This window comes from Zootoca vivipara, chromosome 7 (genome assembly GCF_963506605.1).
Source record: "Zootoca vivipara chromosome 7, rZooViv1.1, whole genome shotgun sequence".
Lineage (NCBI taxonomy): Eukaryota > Metazoa > Chordata > Lepidosauria > Squamata > Lacertidae > Zootoca > Zootoca vivipara.
Genome location: NC_083282.1, coordinates 10,069,819 through 10,085,884, shown reverse-complemented (window position 1 = coordinate 10,085,884; position 16,066 = coordinate 10,069,819). Strand labels below are relative to the sequence as shown.

The window sequence follows — 16,066 nt, the reverse complement described above, 5'->3', positions numbered from 1 at the left end:
AGCAGACAAGTCCAGGAGCATGCTTTCTTGATTTTATGTACCTATTACATTCAGGGCTTTCCCCCCCCCCCCAGCCAGAGCTCAGCTCCACCGCACCGTAGGTGGGTGCCTTTTCCACCCTAAGAGAACAAGGGAGAAGTTCGTGGTGAGCTCCGACATGTTTACATTTGTATTCCACCTTTCTTTCAAAAAAGCTTTTCATCTCCCAAGCCCTGACCAATCACAACCTGTAACATCACTGCCATGAGCTCAGTATAGTTCTAGTTACAGGTAGGTAGCCGTGTTGGTCTGAGTCGAAGCAAAATAAAAAAAATTCCTTCAGTAGCACCTTAAAGACCAACTAAGTTTTTATTTTGGTGTGAGCTTTCGTGTGCATGCACACTTCTTCACTTTCCCTCTCCCCGCAGCTATGTGTCGTTAGCAACTCCATTCGCGTCTGAGAGAGGGCTCAACCTGTTGAATGTTTGTCTGTAGCGGAGCTGCTAACGACACATAGCTGCAGGGACAGGGGAAGTGACGAGTCCAATGTTTGGAACGGATCCCCCAGCCCGGCTTAATCCACAGCACAAGCGATGGGGAGAGGGGGCGGAGTTCTAGCCCGCCTCGGAAAGGGGAGGCCGTCTGCCCATGCCCAGAGGCACTTTCGACTCTCACCGATTTCCGCGATTTCCGGTCCGGCTCTTCTGTTTCAGTGTATCTGAAGAAGTGTGCATGCACATGAAAGCTCATACCAAAATAAAAACTTAGTTGGTCTTTAAGGTGCTACTGAAGGAATTTTTTTATAAGCTCAGTATGTTACTGCAACTATTTTTAACATGCTGCCATAAGAGTACAAGTTACCCGTACAGGCATATCATGAGCCGACCCTGGGCCTCGCATAATTCATCTACCCACAGTAATAATCATCATCATAATTATTTATTACTTACAGTATACCCTGCCCATCTGGCTGAGTTTCCCCAGCCACTCTTGGCTGCTCACAGCATATATCAGAACATACTAAAACATCAAACATTAAAAACTTCCCAATACAGGGCTGCCTTTAGGTGTCTTCTAAAAGCCAGATAGTTGTTTATTTCCTTGACATTGGATGGGAGGGCGTTCCACAGGGCGGGAGCCACTACCGAGAAGGCCCTCTGCCTGGTTCCCTGTAACCTCACTTCTCGCAGTGAGGGAACTGTCAGAAGGCCCTTGGCGCTGGACCTCAGTGTCTGGGCTGGACGATGGGGGTGGAGATGCTCCTTCAGGTATACTGGACCAAGGCCACTTAAGGGTCAGCACCAACACTTTGAATTGTGCTCGGAAACATGGTGTTATATGGTCTTGGCAGCCACTCCCAGTCACCAGTCTAGCTGCCACATTCTGGATTAATTGTAGTTTCCAGGTCACCTTCAAAGGCAGCCCCACATAGAGCGCATTGCAGTAGTCCAAGCGGGAGATAACTAGAGCATGCACCACTCTGGTGAGACAGTCTGTGGGCAGGTAGGGTCTCAGCCGGCGTACCAGTATTACAGCCCTGAATCTGCCAGACATAGAATTAATGGAGAATGAATCCATAGGCCTCGTGGAGGAGAAAGAGGACCAGCTGCCAAAGGGAGCATCACCTTGTCTAGCCCAACCACAAACTCATGCCTGCTTCTTCTTTTTAAGGACCACAGTGGAGAAGGCAAAAGGCACTATCTCAGGAACACTGGGGTGTAGAGTTACAAGACTGTTCCCTTAAATCCCTTACAACTCCCATGAGAGATGTATCTCCAGCAATCATATGACACCTCATTACCAACTGCCCTTTGCTACAGGTCAGTTCTCTCCAGACCTTGCTCAGAAGAACCCTGTGAGTTCTAAAAAGCATAGAATTGTAGAGTTGGAAGGGACATCGCAGTCATCTGGTCCAACCCCTTGCAATGCAAGAATCTCAACTAAAGCATCCATGACAGATGGCCATCCAACCTCTGCTGAAGGAATGAAGGTCCACCACCTCCCAAGGGAGTCTGTTCCACTGTGGAACAGCTCTTACTGTCGGCAGTCTACTTATACATGCTGGATCATCACCTTGTCGTGGTTGCAACGGCTGTGAAGGCGGATGAAGGCTGCAGCAGATAGGAATCTACCAATTTGTCGTGACTACTTCATGCCATCAGAACAGAGCCCTACTCTGAAGACTGTGCGTTGGTCAGCGTGCACTGGTCTACACACATAAAACAAAATCACACACAGGCGTCTTCCCAAAACCCAACCCAAAACCCAAAAGTCCCATGGCGATCGGCAAATGGTAACGGGGGCAGGATCGTGAAATCTGGAAGCCCCTGGGCGGTGGATACAGATTCAGTCGTTCTGACTCAAGGAACGAGGCAGGCAGTTGAGCAGCTCGGCAGCTGTATCCATGACTGAGCAGCCCTTTTCAGGGTCCACTCTGCTCACTCCGAGAAGGGGGAGGGGCTAGAAAAGGTGCCCTAAACTTAGTCTGCCTCTCTTTTCCCCTGACTGGATTACCGCGCCCAGTGGGGTCACCACCTAGCAGTCGTAAAAGACAATTGAAGGCACATTTGGCAAATCCACACCGTTAAAATCGTGTTTATGGAAGACAATCTTACTCAGCTACGAGTGATAGAAGAAGAAGAAGAAGAAGAAGAAGAAGAAGAAGAAGAAGAAGAAGAAGAAGAAGAAGAAGAAGAAGAAGAAGAAGAAGAAGATACACGTCCAGCTTTCTGGGGCTCACTGCAGTTCTTATTATCCAATCAAAGTGGAGCAAGGCTGGTTTAGACACAAGAAGGTGTTATCCTACTGGAGGGTATGGGGCGGCGGGGGGGCTAATGACTGCAAAAGTCTAACCGTGCATCACCCACTTCTCTTGCAAACCACCAAAGCATTTTCCATGACAGTCAAACAGGCTGTAAGGAGGCAGATGATGAGGTTAACATCAAGTTGGAGAAGGGAACTTTAATTAGAAATCAATGAGAAGTCCTGAAAATTGAAGTGGTCTGCGGCGAATTATTTCTAGGCTTAAACAAACATGCGATACTGAAGTATGGAATCTAAAATGTACTTGACATATGTTTTGAGTTTAAGAGTCTGCGACAAATTCTGCTCATTTCCCCCGCCCCCATACTGAATGGACTACATTTACATTCAACTTGCAGAGTTAAAAAGGACAGGGGAGAAAGAGGGATTTATTGTACTACTAACACGAGGGAGCAAATTTCATCCAACAAAGCTGAGTCTTTCCATACTATAAATGGTGAATTAATTAGCACCGGTATCAATTAAGGAAAACGTCACAGTTTTCAACAGGGCTGAAGAAGAGCGCAATTTCAAAGGGAAAAATGGAGAAGTTTTAAGCCTCCTGGCTGGAATACAGGAATGTGTTATATGAGGGGCTACCGTCGAAGACAGCCCACCCAAAAATTCCACTGGGAACGGCGACATTACTGATGGAGACTGGTAGGTAAGAGCATATTGTGCCAGTCTCCCTTCTGCGCTGCCTTTTAGTCCATTTCCAGACCTGATTCCAAGTGCTCATATTAACATTTAAAGTCTCAAACAGCTGGGGGGGGGTGTACATTATTACTATTATTATCTGCCATTCATCTGAATTTGGAGGCGCCTTGTATGCCTCCTTCTGGCAACTCCTGCAGCCAAAAGTATTGCTCTGCTTTCCTTCAGACCACATCAATGAGGCCGAGAATATGCTTGGCATATTCTAAGAAAGGCCTCTCACGATAAGGACATTCGCCTCTTTTAGCGTAGAATATCAGGCCTGCTGGAGAATGGTCCTAATGTTCCAGTGTGCACTATCAGACCCAATGAATGGATGCAACATTATCATTCACTATATTATGGTCATGATGATGAGGTCAACCAAATAACAGAATCTTTGGAAAGCTTACCAGACTGGCCTCCAGTACCGTGAACTGAGGTCAAGAACCTTATTTTGCAGTTAAAAAGAAATAAAACACCAGGCATACAATATTTGCCCCCAGAACTGTTGAAATCTAACATCGACTGGTGGGGCCTCCCTGCTGGGAGTAATATTCTCATTTATCAATTCATCCAGGTTATTTCCTAAAGTTTGGGCCACAGTGGTAAAGGTAAAGGGACCCCTGACCATTAGGTCCAGTCGTGACTGACTCTGGGGTTGCACACTCATCTCGCATTATTAGCCGAGGGAGCCGGCGTATAGCTTCCAGGTCATGTGGCCAGCATGACAAAGCCGCTTCTGGCAAACCAGAGCAGCACATGGAAACACAGTTTACCTTCCCACTATAGCGGTTCCTATTTATCTACTTGCATCTTGACGTGCTTTCGAACTGCTAGGTTGGCAGGAGCTGGGACCAAGCAACGGGAGCTCACCCCGTCACAGGGATTCGAACCGCCGACCTTCTGATCAGCAAGCCCTAGGCTCAGTGGTTTAACCACAGCGCCCGGGCCACAGTGGTAGTCATCCCTATATTCAAAAAGGGCCTTACATCCAATCCCTGTTAGTTATCAACCAGTTTGCTATCTGTAATTAGCAAAGCATCTCTAAAATAAGCTAGTTGACTGGATTCAGACAATGTAGATCCACCACAGACCATTGCTTTGTACTAGCTCATTTTATAGATAAGTATGTTAATAAACCAGGTGGCATGCTATATTTATTTATCTGAAACATTTCCATGCTGCTCTTCAATTCAAAAATCCCCAGGGCAGTGCTCACAATTGCTATAACACAGCAGAAAGTAAAGTTGTATTTATAACAACGCCAAACCAATAAAAACAAGCGGCAACCAATGATAAAATCCTCTAGCAGATTGAAAACCAGATGGGTAACTTGCTAGAAGGCCTGGGAAAATAGAAGGGTAATTGCTTGATGCCAGAAAAACATTCTACATGCAGGGCACCCAAACTGAACAGGCGCTCTCTCCATTTGCACATTTTCTTATCTCAGAAAACAGATCCCTAAGGAGGGCCTCTGATGAATATTGTAATGTTTAAGGCAAGATCCAATGACAGCATCAGTTCAAACCAAATGTTAGAAGCTTACGTAATGTTGATATCAAAAGGTGTTAACCAGCTGTAAACATGATAAAAATGCATATGAATCAACTAAAAACCATATTGTGTGCTGAGAGGTTCTCATAAAATAAAATAGCCAAAATTCAGAACACATTTGAAAATTGTAATTTCAAAATAAACACTCCAACTGGGCTTGACACATTTTATCATCAAGTCAAAGCCAGCTGTGTTAGCATGTAGTCTACTCAGGACACCAGTTTATAAAGGCAAAGGGCAAATTAGCAAGTTTGCAGTCCTGCCTAGAGACAAACAATGCAGAGGCAAAAGAAAAAATCTGGCAGGAAAATGTCATTTACATTTTCCAAAGGCTCATGCAAGTTTGTGCCTGTGGCAATGTGTGTTACAAATACATACTCATCATAATCTTCTGTTTAATGTTGACAATCTGCTCTCTCAATTTGCTCTTCGGCCAACTGTGCTGCAATTGCAAGTTGCAGCGGGCTTTTATCCTCAGTTGGTGGAAGAGAACATTAATAACTTCCTTGTCCAGGTCCGCCCCATTGGCTGCCCATGATTGGGCTTTTTAAACTTTAGTCTTGGCGGGCTATCCTGCCCTGCAATGCAGCCAGCTAGGAAATTTACAATGGTCAACCTCCCAAATTAAACACCCATTAAATTCTCACATGGGATTCTGATCTACTGTTTAATTTTCAGATGTTCCTCCCAAAGATTACCTGAAGGGCAGTTGTCTACCAGCTCCATCTGATACACAGACTGAGACTCCACGTGCCCGCAGACTGTCTTCCCGGAGTGGTACATGCTCTGGTTATCTCCCACTTGGACTGCTGCAATGCGCTCTATGTGGGGCTACCTTTGAAGATGACCCAGAAACTGCAATTAATCAAGAATGTGGCAGCTCGACTGGTGACTGAGAGTGGCCACTGAGACTACATAACACCGGTCTTGAAATACCTACATTGGCTCCCAGTACATTTCCAAGCACAATTCAAAGTGTTGGTGCTGACCTTTAAAGCCCTAAACGGTCTCAGCCCATATACCTGAAGGAGCGTCTCCACCCCAATTGTTTAGCCCAGACACTGAGCTCCACCTTCGAGGGCCTTCTGGCAGTTCCCTCATTGCAAGAAGTGAGGTTACAGGGAACCAGGCAGAGGGCCTTCTCAGTAGTGGCACCTGCCCTGTGGAACGCCCTCCCATCCGATGTCAAGGAAATAAACAACTATCTGACTTTCAGAAGACATCTGAAGGCAACCCTGTTTAAGAAAGTTTTTAACGTTTGATGTTTTATTATGTTTTTAATATGCTGTTGGGAGCCGCCCAGAGTATTAAGAGGACACCTTTAGGGGAACCTGCAAAAAACTCTGCGTTTCACGTGCCCAGCAATTTTTTGGGGATATGTTGGAATTTGAAACTAGCTCTAAAGTCCATTATTCTACACATTGGATCATGGAGGCCAAAAGGAAATAAAACTGAAACTGTGTTAATATATAAGAACACAACTCATAGAGGAAAAACCGCTCTGTTTTAACAAATAACATGCTTGCATTCTCGAGTTCATGAACAAAATATTTGCGTAGCCTTCAGCAAAGGTGTGAAATTTCATCAGTTCCACAGAAACATGCATGCTATGTGCTATCTTTCACATCTGTGAATAGCTAAGAGAATGTACAGTGCCCCCGGCCCCATCCCCTGACAATGGCAAGGAGTCCTTTGCACCCTAGGCTTACAAGTGCTACAGAACCTCATTTAGTTAGTATTGTTGAAAACTATCTGTATCTCATGGTGCTTATCCAAACTGTTCAGAATTTCAGGTGCAAAGGCCTGGGTTCAGTTAGTATTGATGGGATTGTTTGTTTTAACCAAAAAAAAAAAGTGGCTTTTAGCCAGAACAAATGCTAACTTCAGAATGCAAGCAACAAATGTTTAGGTGGAATTTTCAAATCTCTTTTCCCTGGTGGAACCATCTAAAAGCTAAAAGAAGTAGACTAGAATAATTAGGCCTTTATTATTTTACAGGCCAGAGCTTGGCATGCTTTTATGTGACGACAAAAATGACTGCAATGCTAATGGTATTTGCAATAATCGGCGCAGCACAGTCTTGACACAACACCATAAAATGTGTGTGCATGTTCCCCAGCCCTAGCCAGGTGTTTCTTTCAAAAGGCACTTTTTACGCATTCCCAACTCCAGAAACTTCCAAGCTGTTCTTTAGTGCCTTCAAATCGGAAAACAGTTTGGGAATTACACACAAGAGCTTTCTGAAGGAGAAAAACTACCATGCCCCTTTCATGCAGGTCTTCTGTCTAATTCCTAAGATACTTTTTGGATTCAGGGAGATTTACAGAATGATTTAAAGAGTTCTAGGGAGGAGCACGTTCTGAAAAGGAAACTCTGGGGGAATATCCAGGTGCATAAATTTCATGCACACACTCCTCTGGATTCCAGCCTGTGCATTTATCACACCAAACTAGTGCTTGAAAACAAGTAGGGAACCAATTATACACCAGATAAGCACTACTCGGGGCTTATTCGCACCTCTGCTTGTCTAGTGCCTAGAAAACACGGGTCCACACAGTTTTCCTCCTGTCCTGCTCCTTTCCCAGGGAAAACCCACTCTTTGGTGCTAAATCGGAGCAAGCATCCATCTGTAGAAAACCTGAATTGCCATTTGCTCCAATTGAACACTAAAGAGCAGTTTTTCACAGGGAGAAGCAGCGGGGGAAGAGGAAGTGCAGACGAGCCCTTATTTAGTGTAGCTAAAGATTGAAGTCAGCATAACAGAACTACTGGTGCTCTTCTTTCTTTCTTTTTCTTTCTTTCTTTCTTTCTTCTTTCTCCGCTCTTACTGTGGTTTCTGTTCAATCACATTTAAAGCTAAACAAAACAAAAAAAGCCCTGTTTGACCAACAAATGGCAGGGCCAAAAAATGCTTCCCCCACTTTTCAAAAAGTCATTTTTACTTATTTTATGTTGTCGTCACCCACCGTTTTCCTCATAAATAAATATGGTTGATTACGACTGCATTTACTGTCCTTCCTGCACTCAAACGGAAGCTGCATAGGATGCTCAGCTTCTGAAAAACGTTTGTAAACCAGAGCACTTACTTCTGGGTTTGTGGCGTTTGTTCGACAACAAAGCCGTTCGAGAACCAAGGTACCACTGCAGTTGTACCTAAGGGTTGCATTTAAGTTCTACTCAGAATGAAACCATTAAAATTAGTGGACTTAAGTAATCATGTAACATTATATACAATCCTAATACTTTGCCCAGACTTGAAGGTTGAACAGCAGCTATGTTGTCAACATTATATATGGCATAGTGTCAGATATGACATAACAAAGGACGCACCATTGTTAATTTTGCATTCCAATTCAGAACAGAATCAGACTGAATAAAAACCTATTCAAGAATACTTCCAAGTTTAAAGCTGCTTGAATAATCCAGACTCCGCTGCCAGGAGGTCAAGTACACAGCACTGTCTCTCCTCACTGACAACTCCTGGTGAATGGCTCTAGCCAAGTCCGTCAAATAGTAGTAGTAGTAGTAGTAATAATAATAATAATAATAAATTTTATTATTCATATTCTGCCCATCTGGCTGGGTCTCCCCAGCCGCTCTGGGCAGCTCCCAACAGAATATTAAAAACACGATAAAACATCAAACATTAAAAACTTCCCTAAACAGGGCTGCCTTCAGATATATTCTAAAAGTCAGATAGTTGTTTATTTCCTTGACATCTGATGGGAGGATTTTCCACAGGGCGGGCACCACTACCGAGAAGGCCCTCTGGCCTCTGTGCATGACTAAAGAGTACAGGTGATTTCTTGTCATGGAAACTATTAGCTGGAAATGTTTCCAGAAGGTGTGCTAAAAATGCAGGTGTTCCCTCCTCCCCAGCTAGAGATGATGTTGTAAGAGAACAATAGACATGGGGCCAGTCTCGTTTGGAACTGGGATGGGAATAGACACACAGAATCATAGACTTATAGAACTGCAGATTTGGAAGGGACCCTAAGGAGCATCTAGTCCAACCCCCTGGAATGCAGGAATATGCAGGTGTCCCATATGGCGATTGAACCTACAACCTTGGTGTTATCAGCACCATACAATGTGTGGGCTTGTCTTGCTCTCTGTGCTGTGCCCAAAGCCATCCGGCACCCTAGAAATGTGTTGTGGGCAACTATTTAATTGTAAATAAGTTATTCAAACTCCTAAGAACATGTCAATGCCTGCTACAGATGGCAGCTAGCCTCACCACCCCCATCATGCCAAACTACCATTCCTAGGGTGACTTGGGAAGAGCTAATGACTATTAAATCAGTTTAAGTGTGTAGAATGGACATGCCCTCTGAGAATCCTAAAATCCGTTGGAACGCTCATAAATAGCATCGTGAATTCCATCTATTGTATACAGAGTGAATTCAGCTGGTCACTGACACAGTTTTCCCTCTTGCTGTGGTAAAGTCTTATAAAGACGTGTTGTGTTGACCATTTTACGCTGGGGCATCATGAGGTTACAATTTGGTTTTGTGGTTAGCTGGCACTTGACCTCCAGATCCATGATTTGCCAAACCCCTCAAAGTACCCAGTGCGTTTGAATACAATTGTGACTTGATTAAAGTGAGGGAGGTAATCACTTCCCTGTGTGAGAAAAAACGTTTATTAGAATCTATTTTTAGTAGTATATTAAAGTCAATGTTCTGCAGAATAAGAAAGCTCTTTAAGTCCCTACCTACCACATACAGATACGCTTCCTCTTGAAGGCCAAGTCATGTAAATTCCCAGTTTCAATTTATTTAACAAAAACTTGCTGTAACAGACACGATGCTTCCAAGTACAACATATCCAGATCTACAACTAGAAAAACAAATAGCAATCCAAAAGCTCGTGATCAAAATGTCTGAAAAGTTTACATGCGTGGGACAATAAAGCAGTCAAACTCTGCCTGCATAAACCAAAATTCCATTTAAAAAACCACTATATTCATATTTTTTTCTGAGTCATACCGCAAAGCAGCTGATGGAATACTGTGTATATTGGGAAGTCCAAGAGAATGTTTACGACTAGGGCAGATGATTTAGATTACCAAAATTAACAACATGTGACTTTTTTGATTCAGCAAATTCAGTCATGAGAGCTTACGAAATAGCGATTGTCCGCAGTTACAACGTGGAACCTGAAAGTTCCCCAAAGTGTTCCAAGTTTACAGTCCCTTCATAACACCTTTGTCGTGCTTCTCTTGGGAATGGCTTTAACCAAAAATGAAACTGTGTCTTCCGCCCAAGTAGTGGAATGGTGCCCAATTGTGAATGCAATTACTCAGAGTAAGCAAATCAGCAGAGCTAATTCAGAAATCCCCAAATGGTGTTTCAGGCATGTTGCTGTGCCAGGAAAGAACTGCTAGAGCACCACAAGAAGCTGGTTAGCTAAATGTGCACCAGAGACACCCATTCCACATTGGAGGCTGACCACTGCATCTCTGCATGTAGACTTTTCTGAACTGAGCAACCATCAGCAACCTCTTCCAAATGAACCTACCCGGACCCTGAGATCATCTTCTGAGGCCCTTCTTCATGTGCCGCCTCCTCGAGAGGTCCGGAAGGTGGCAACACAAGAACAGGGCCTTTTCTGCAGTGGCTCCCTGTCTGTGAAATGTTCTCTCCAGAGAAGTTCACCTGGCGCCTTCATTTATACACCTTTAGACGCCAGACAAAAACATTCCTTTTTAATCAGGCATTTGGTTGCCATCCTATGCCAGGGGTAGGCAACCTAAGGCCCATGGGCCACAAGCAGCCCATGGGGATTGTTTAACCGGCCCACAAGTCGCCCCTGAACCGAGCCGCCCACTCGGGCAAGTCCCCGCATGCTGCGCTAAACCGGCACGGCGCAGAGACTCACTTCCGCGGTGCTGGAAATCATGTCTGTGCATGCTCAGACACCAGAAATCATGTCTGCACAGACAACAGAAATCCTTTCTGCGCAGATGCAGATGCCGGAAATCGTGGCCGCACACGGATCCGGCCCACAGAGGGATCTCTGCTGGAGTGAACCAGCCCAGGCGAGGTAAACCTTGCCGACCCCTGTCCTATGCCCTTTAAAATGTGGCTCTTGGGAGGGGGGAGATGTTATTGGGTTGTTGTTTGATTATATATATTGTAGTTCTTATGTTATCTTTTCTGTGAACCACCCTGAGACCTCCGGGTATAGGGCAGTACATAAATTCAATCAATCAATCAATCAATCGTGTTTTCAGTGTACATATAATGAAACTAAGAATCAAAGTACAGTTGTACCTTGGATCTCAAACAGAATGCATTCCGGGAGTCCATTCGACTTCCGGGACCGCTCGAAAACCAAGGCGCGGCTTCCGATTGGCTGCAGGAGCAGCCAATCGGAAGCCGTGCCAGACGTTCAGCTTCCAAAAATTGTTTGAAAACTGGAACACTCACTTCCGGGTTTCGATTGTTCAGGAGCTGATTTGTTCAGGAGCCAAAGCATTTGAGATCCAAGGTACGACTGAGAAGATTATACCCCTTCTCTGTCCATGCTACGGTTCCAGTTACCCACACCACCAGAGCTGCTATTTGCAAGGTTTCGACTAAAGTCACTGGAGAGTTATTCATGCAGCTCTTTTGCTGCATTTACTTCAGTCTCAAGCAATACTTTATAGCTGGGCATTGTGCAAGATTGGTATTTTGGTAGAACAGTATCTCTCTGTTCCATTGGGCTTCGCAGAGCTAACAAACCCTCTTTGAACAGAAATTAAATAAAGGCACACTTCTTAAACAACCATTTGTAACACGGGACGCTAGTTCAAATGCCATGCTTTCCCATAGCTGGAAGGAATAATAATATTATTATTTTTTTAAAAAAATTATTTATACCCCGCCCTCCCCAGTCAAAACCGGGCTCAGGGCGGCTAACACCAATAAAATTACAATAAAACATAAAAAGCAATTAATTAAAATACAGATTAAAATACAATATTAAAATGCAGCCTCATTTTAAGCAGTCCATAAATCCAAGCCATGAGGGAGGAAAACACAGGGGTCAGACTAAGTCCAACCCAAAGGCCAGGCGGAACAGCTCTGTCTTGCAGGCCCTGCGGAAAGATGACAAATCCGCAGGGAAGGAAGCAGTATCTAAAAATCTATCCAGATTTCTGGAGTAAGCCAGTAAATATAGAGTGTTGGGAGTTGAGCCAAGAAGACCTGAGTTCAAATCTCTGCTCGCTAATTAAATTGATTGGACGACCTTGAGCAAATCTCTGCATCTAACTTACCTCATAGTGTTGTTGTAAAAATAAAATGGAATAGCTCCATCTATGTTATCCTGAGCTCACTGAAGGAAGGACAGGATACAAATGGAATGAATACAGTGGTACCTCTACTTACGAATAACTCTACTTATGAATGTTTCTACTTACAAACAGAGCTCCGTCCGCCATCTTGGATGCGGTTTAGATAGGATTTTTTCTACTTACGAATTTTTAGATTCTACTTACTTGCTTCTACTTACGAATTTTTTCTCCCAATGCATTCCTATGGGATTCGACTTACAAATGTGCGTTCGGAACACATTAAATTCGTAAGTAGAGGTACCACTGTACATGAATAGAAATATTGAGTTTCTTCTCCCACAATTTCTATCTTTAGGGTCAGCTTCATTGATGAAACATTTAGCAGGAATTGTTCAGTTCAAAACTGAGGCCGCTAGCTAAAAATTCACATCCCATCAATACCCATATAGGACTGCCATGGAAATTAAACTCCACTCATTCCTACCTCATTAACTTGCTTTTTGTCCAAGTGAAAAACCTGACCAGAACTTGTTGATGCAATTTCTTCATAGACCTTGTAGCCAATATGTCCTCTATCATCACAGTCTCCTGTTAGAACAAACACAACCTACATGGTTTTGGGGGGGGGGGAAGAAACAAGGATATTTAAACAGCCCTCGTACGCAAAAGAATGGGAAAAAAGCAAAGCATCAGAAATCAATTAGTGAAGGAAATATACATTATGTCATTAAAGAGGATACACTTAATTTAATATTTTCAGTCTTAAGTAATTAGCGTAATAACTTTCAGAAGAACAATACCATATTGGCAAGCAGGATGATAGGACACATTACTTCATAACATTCATTAGTGCCTCGGGTAATTACAAGTTTTTATTAGTCGTAGCATAACTTTAAAAAAATAAATAGCTGCTGAACGTGCCAGATTCCAGTTAAATAGAGAGGTAAAAACTTGGAAGCTGTTACTTCTTTGCTTTTTTCTCTCCTACCCAGCTGCAGACTTCAGTTCTGCAGACCTTCCAGTGGTAGTTTTGTCCCTGCTCAATAACCGGAACAGCTGGTGGGCACATGCTGATGGGGACCAGGCAAAAACTATAGCCCTTTAGTGCAACTGGGACCTGCAGTAAAATCTTACCGTATGGAGTGTTCCTGTTTAGTGTTCCAGTCAGCTGTGCCTCCTGCAGGATACTCCATTACATTCACCACCCAACCCGGTTATGAGGGCTGGAGTTTAAGTTTGATGAGGCCCTAAGCTACTGAAGGAAATGGGGGCCCTTTATATGTCCAGCTGTCCTTTGTCAACAACAAATTGTCACTGTTTTTTTTCCTGCTGAATACATGCTATATGCTAATTTATGGACTTAATATATATCTAAAGCCATTTGCACATGTTGCCATGAAGGCACCTTATATATAGAAAAGAGGAAACCAGTGATATTTTAGGGAGCAGGCTAGCAGGCGGGGCCCATTACTTACATCATAGAAGCCTACACAACACAAAACACTGTTGCTGTATGTAGGTTTTATTTTATTTGTTTTTATCTTATATTTTGGAAATGTACATACAGGTTGGTTTTTTCCTTTAATTTTTTTGGGGGGCCCCAAGAGAGTGGGGCCCTAGGCCGTAGCTTGTTTAGCTTATACGTAAATCAGTTATCAGTGGTTTTCTGATCTGTCTTCCTCAGGTTTGTTTCAGGTGTCCCTTTAAAGTTTGGGGTTTTTTGCCACCAGATTGCCTGCCCTTCTGCAAGCTTCTGTGCTCTGTTGCACCTGTTGACCCTAACAGGAACATAGGAAGCTGCATTGATCTGAGTCAGACTAGTGGCTCACTTAGTTCAGCACCGTCTGCACTGATTGACAATGGGTCTCAAGGATTTCAAACAAGGGTCTATTTCAAGGCACCAGGAGTTGAGAACATGCCCTGTAGGCTGCATAACCAATGGCATTCACACCTGAACATCGGACACGAAGGGAATGATAGCTAAGGTGAGGAAAGCTGATACATTGCTAAAACCTGCCTAGAATATCATACACATTATATATAACACAATGACTGGTTTAAAACATATCAAAGGATGTTGAGCTGTGGTGGAGGGAAGTCACAATAATAGAATAAGATAGACACAGAATGGAAAACGGGAATTTTATTAATGAAATATTTTACAGTGTATATTCTGTATATATTAAAGCATAGGTTGGCAACATCCGGCCCATGGAGGCCATTTATCTGGCCCAAGGACCGCCTGTGAACCGAGCCGCCCACTCAGCACTAAACTCGCCGAGCAGCGCCAGAAATCGCGTCTGCGCAGCCGCAGAAGCGAATTTCTGGCACTGCAGACATTTTGGACAGGGGCGGTGCGGAGCCGGAAATCACTTCTGTGCATGTCCAGACGCGATTTTTGGCTTCTGGACATGCGCAGAAGCGATTTCTGGCACTGCGGACATTTTGGACATGGGCAGTGCAGGCGCCGGAAATCACTTCTGTGCATGTCCAGACGCAATTTTCAGCTTTTGGACATGTGCAGAAGCAATTTCTGGCACTGCGGACATTTTGAGCATGGGATGGTGCGCCGAGTGCTGGAAATCACTTCTGTGCATGTCTAGACGCGATTTCGGCTTCCGGACATGCACAGAAGCGATTTCCAGAGCCTCGGACATGGGCAGCGCAGGCACCGGAAACCGCTTCTGCGCATGTCCGGTGCATGTCCAGCCCACGGACAATCGTCCGTGGGAATGATCCGGCCCATGGCCGGAAAACATTGCCAACGCCTGTATTAAAGCATATATTCCATGATATAATAATCAAATGATATAAAGATTTAGAAAAAATAGAATATCATACACATCAATAAAACTATATGTGACCTGTGATGAGGTAGTTTCTTCTACTCATCTCAATATTTTATGGACCTACTTATTATTTGTTGAAACTGATCACCTCCAACTTGTATGATTCAATCCTAAACACAATTCCCTAAAAGTAAGTCCTGCTGAATCTAATAAAACTGACTTCTGCATGGGATCAAACTGTCATTTACATATTTTACCCAAGGTGGTATTTGACCGTAATCAATAGGGACACATTTCACTTTTTAAAAAAGAGACTTAAAAAAAAAACTATAATAATAATTAAAAATGGCAGTTTTTGCAACAATCAGAATTGGAATTTGTTTCCTACCTGCGACTGCTTTTGCTGAATCAGCTGCAAGACCTCGTGGGTCAGCTTGTAGTCTTTGGATCGCGCATCAGTAAAAACATAGATGAATGAACCAGGGAGAGAAATTTCTAGAGCAATCTTGATCGCCCCAATGCTCATCTCTGGACAGTCACCGCCACCCTGTTTATAATCGGGAAACAGGGAAATAATGTAAGTTTTTTAAAAATAAAAAAGTACTAAAGTTTTAAAAGTCATTAAAAAATCTGAATTCATTTAACCTCCTCATTAGCACCAAAATGGAAAACGAGCAAGGTCCCAACTAAGGAAGAACAGCAACTTGAACTGATGGAATATGCACAGCTTGTGGACCTAACATATACCGTGTTTCTCATATTATAAGACATGTCTTATATTTATTTTTTCCTCAAAAAAACACACTATGGCTTATTTTCAAGGGATGTCTTATTTTTTTCCTCCTCCTCCTGCCGCGGCCGGCATTGCTGCTGCGCCTATCACTATGTCTTATTTTCGGGGTATGGCTTATATTCCTTGAATGCTTAAAAATCCTGCTGTGGCTTATTTTATGGGTATGTCTTA

At 43.5% G+C, this 16,066-nt stretch overlaps 1 protein-coding gene across 3 annotated transcripts in view; it reads right to left on the bottom strand.

The window, feature by feature from the left end:
• HMCN1 (hemicentin 1) overlaps positions 1–16,066 on the bottom strand; it is a 280,560-nt gene that overhangs the window by 215,494 nt on the left and 49,000 nt on the right. For all 3 annotated transcript variants that reach the window (XM_060276655.1, XM_060276656.1, XM_060276657.1), the window contains exons 3-4: positions 15,491–15,649; positions 12,798–12,920 (exon numbers count right to left, since the gene is read on the bottom strand). In XM_060276655.1, coding sequence (XP_060132638.1) covers positions 12,798–12,920; positions 15,491–15,649 — 282 coding nt within the window. The remainder of the gene's footprint in view (positions 1–12,797; positions 12,921–15,490; positions 15,650–16,066) is intronic.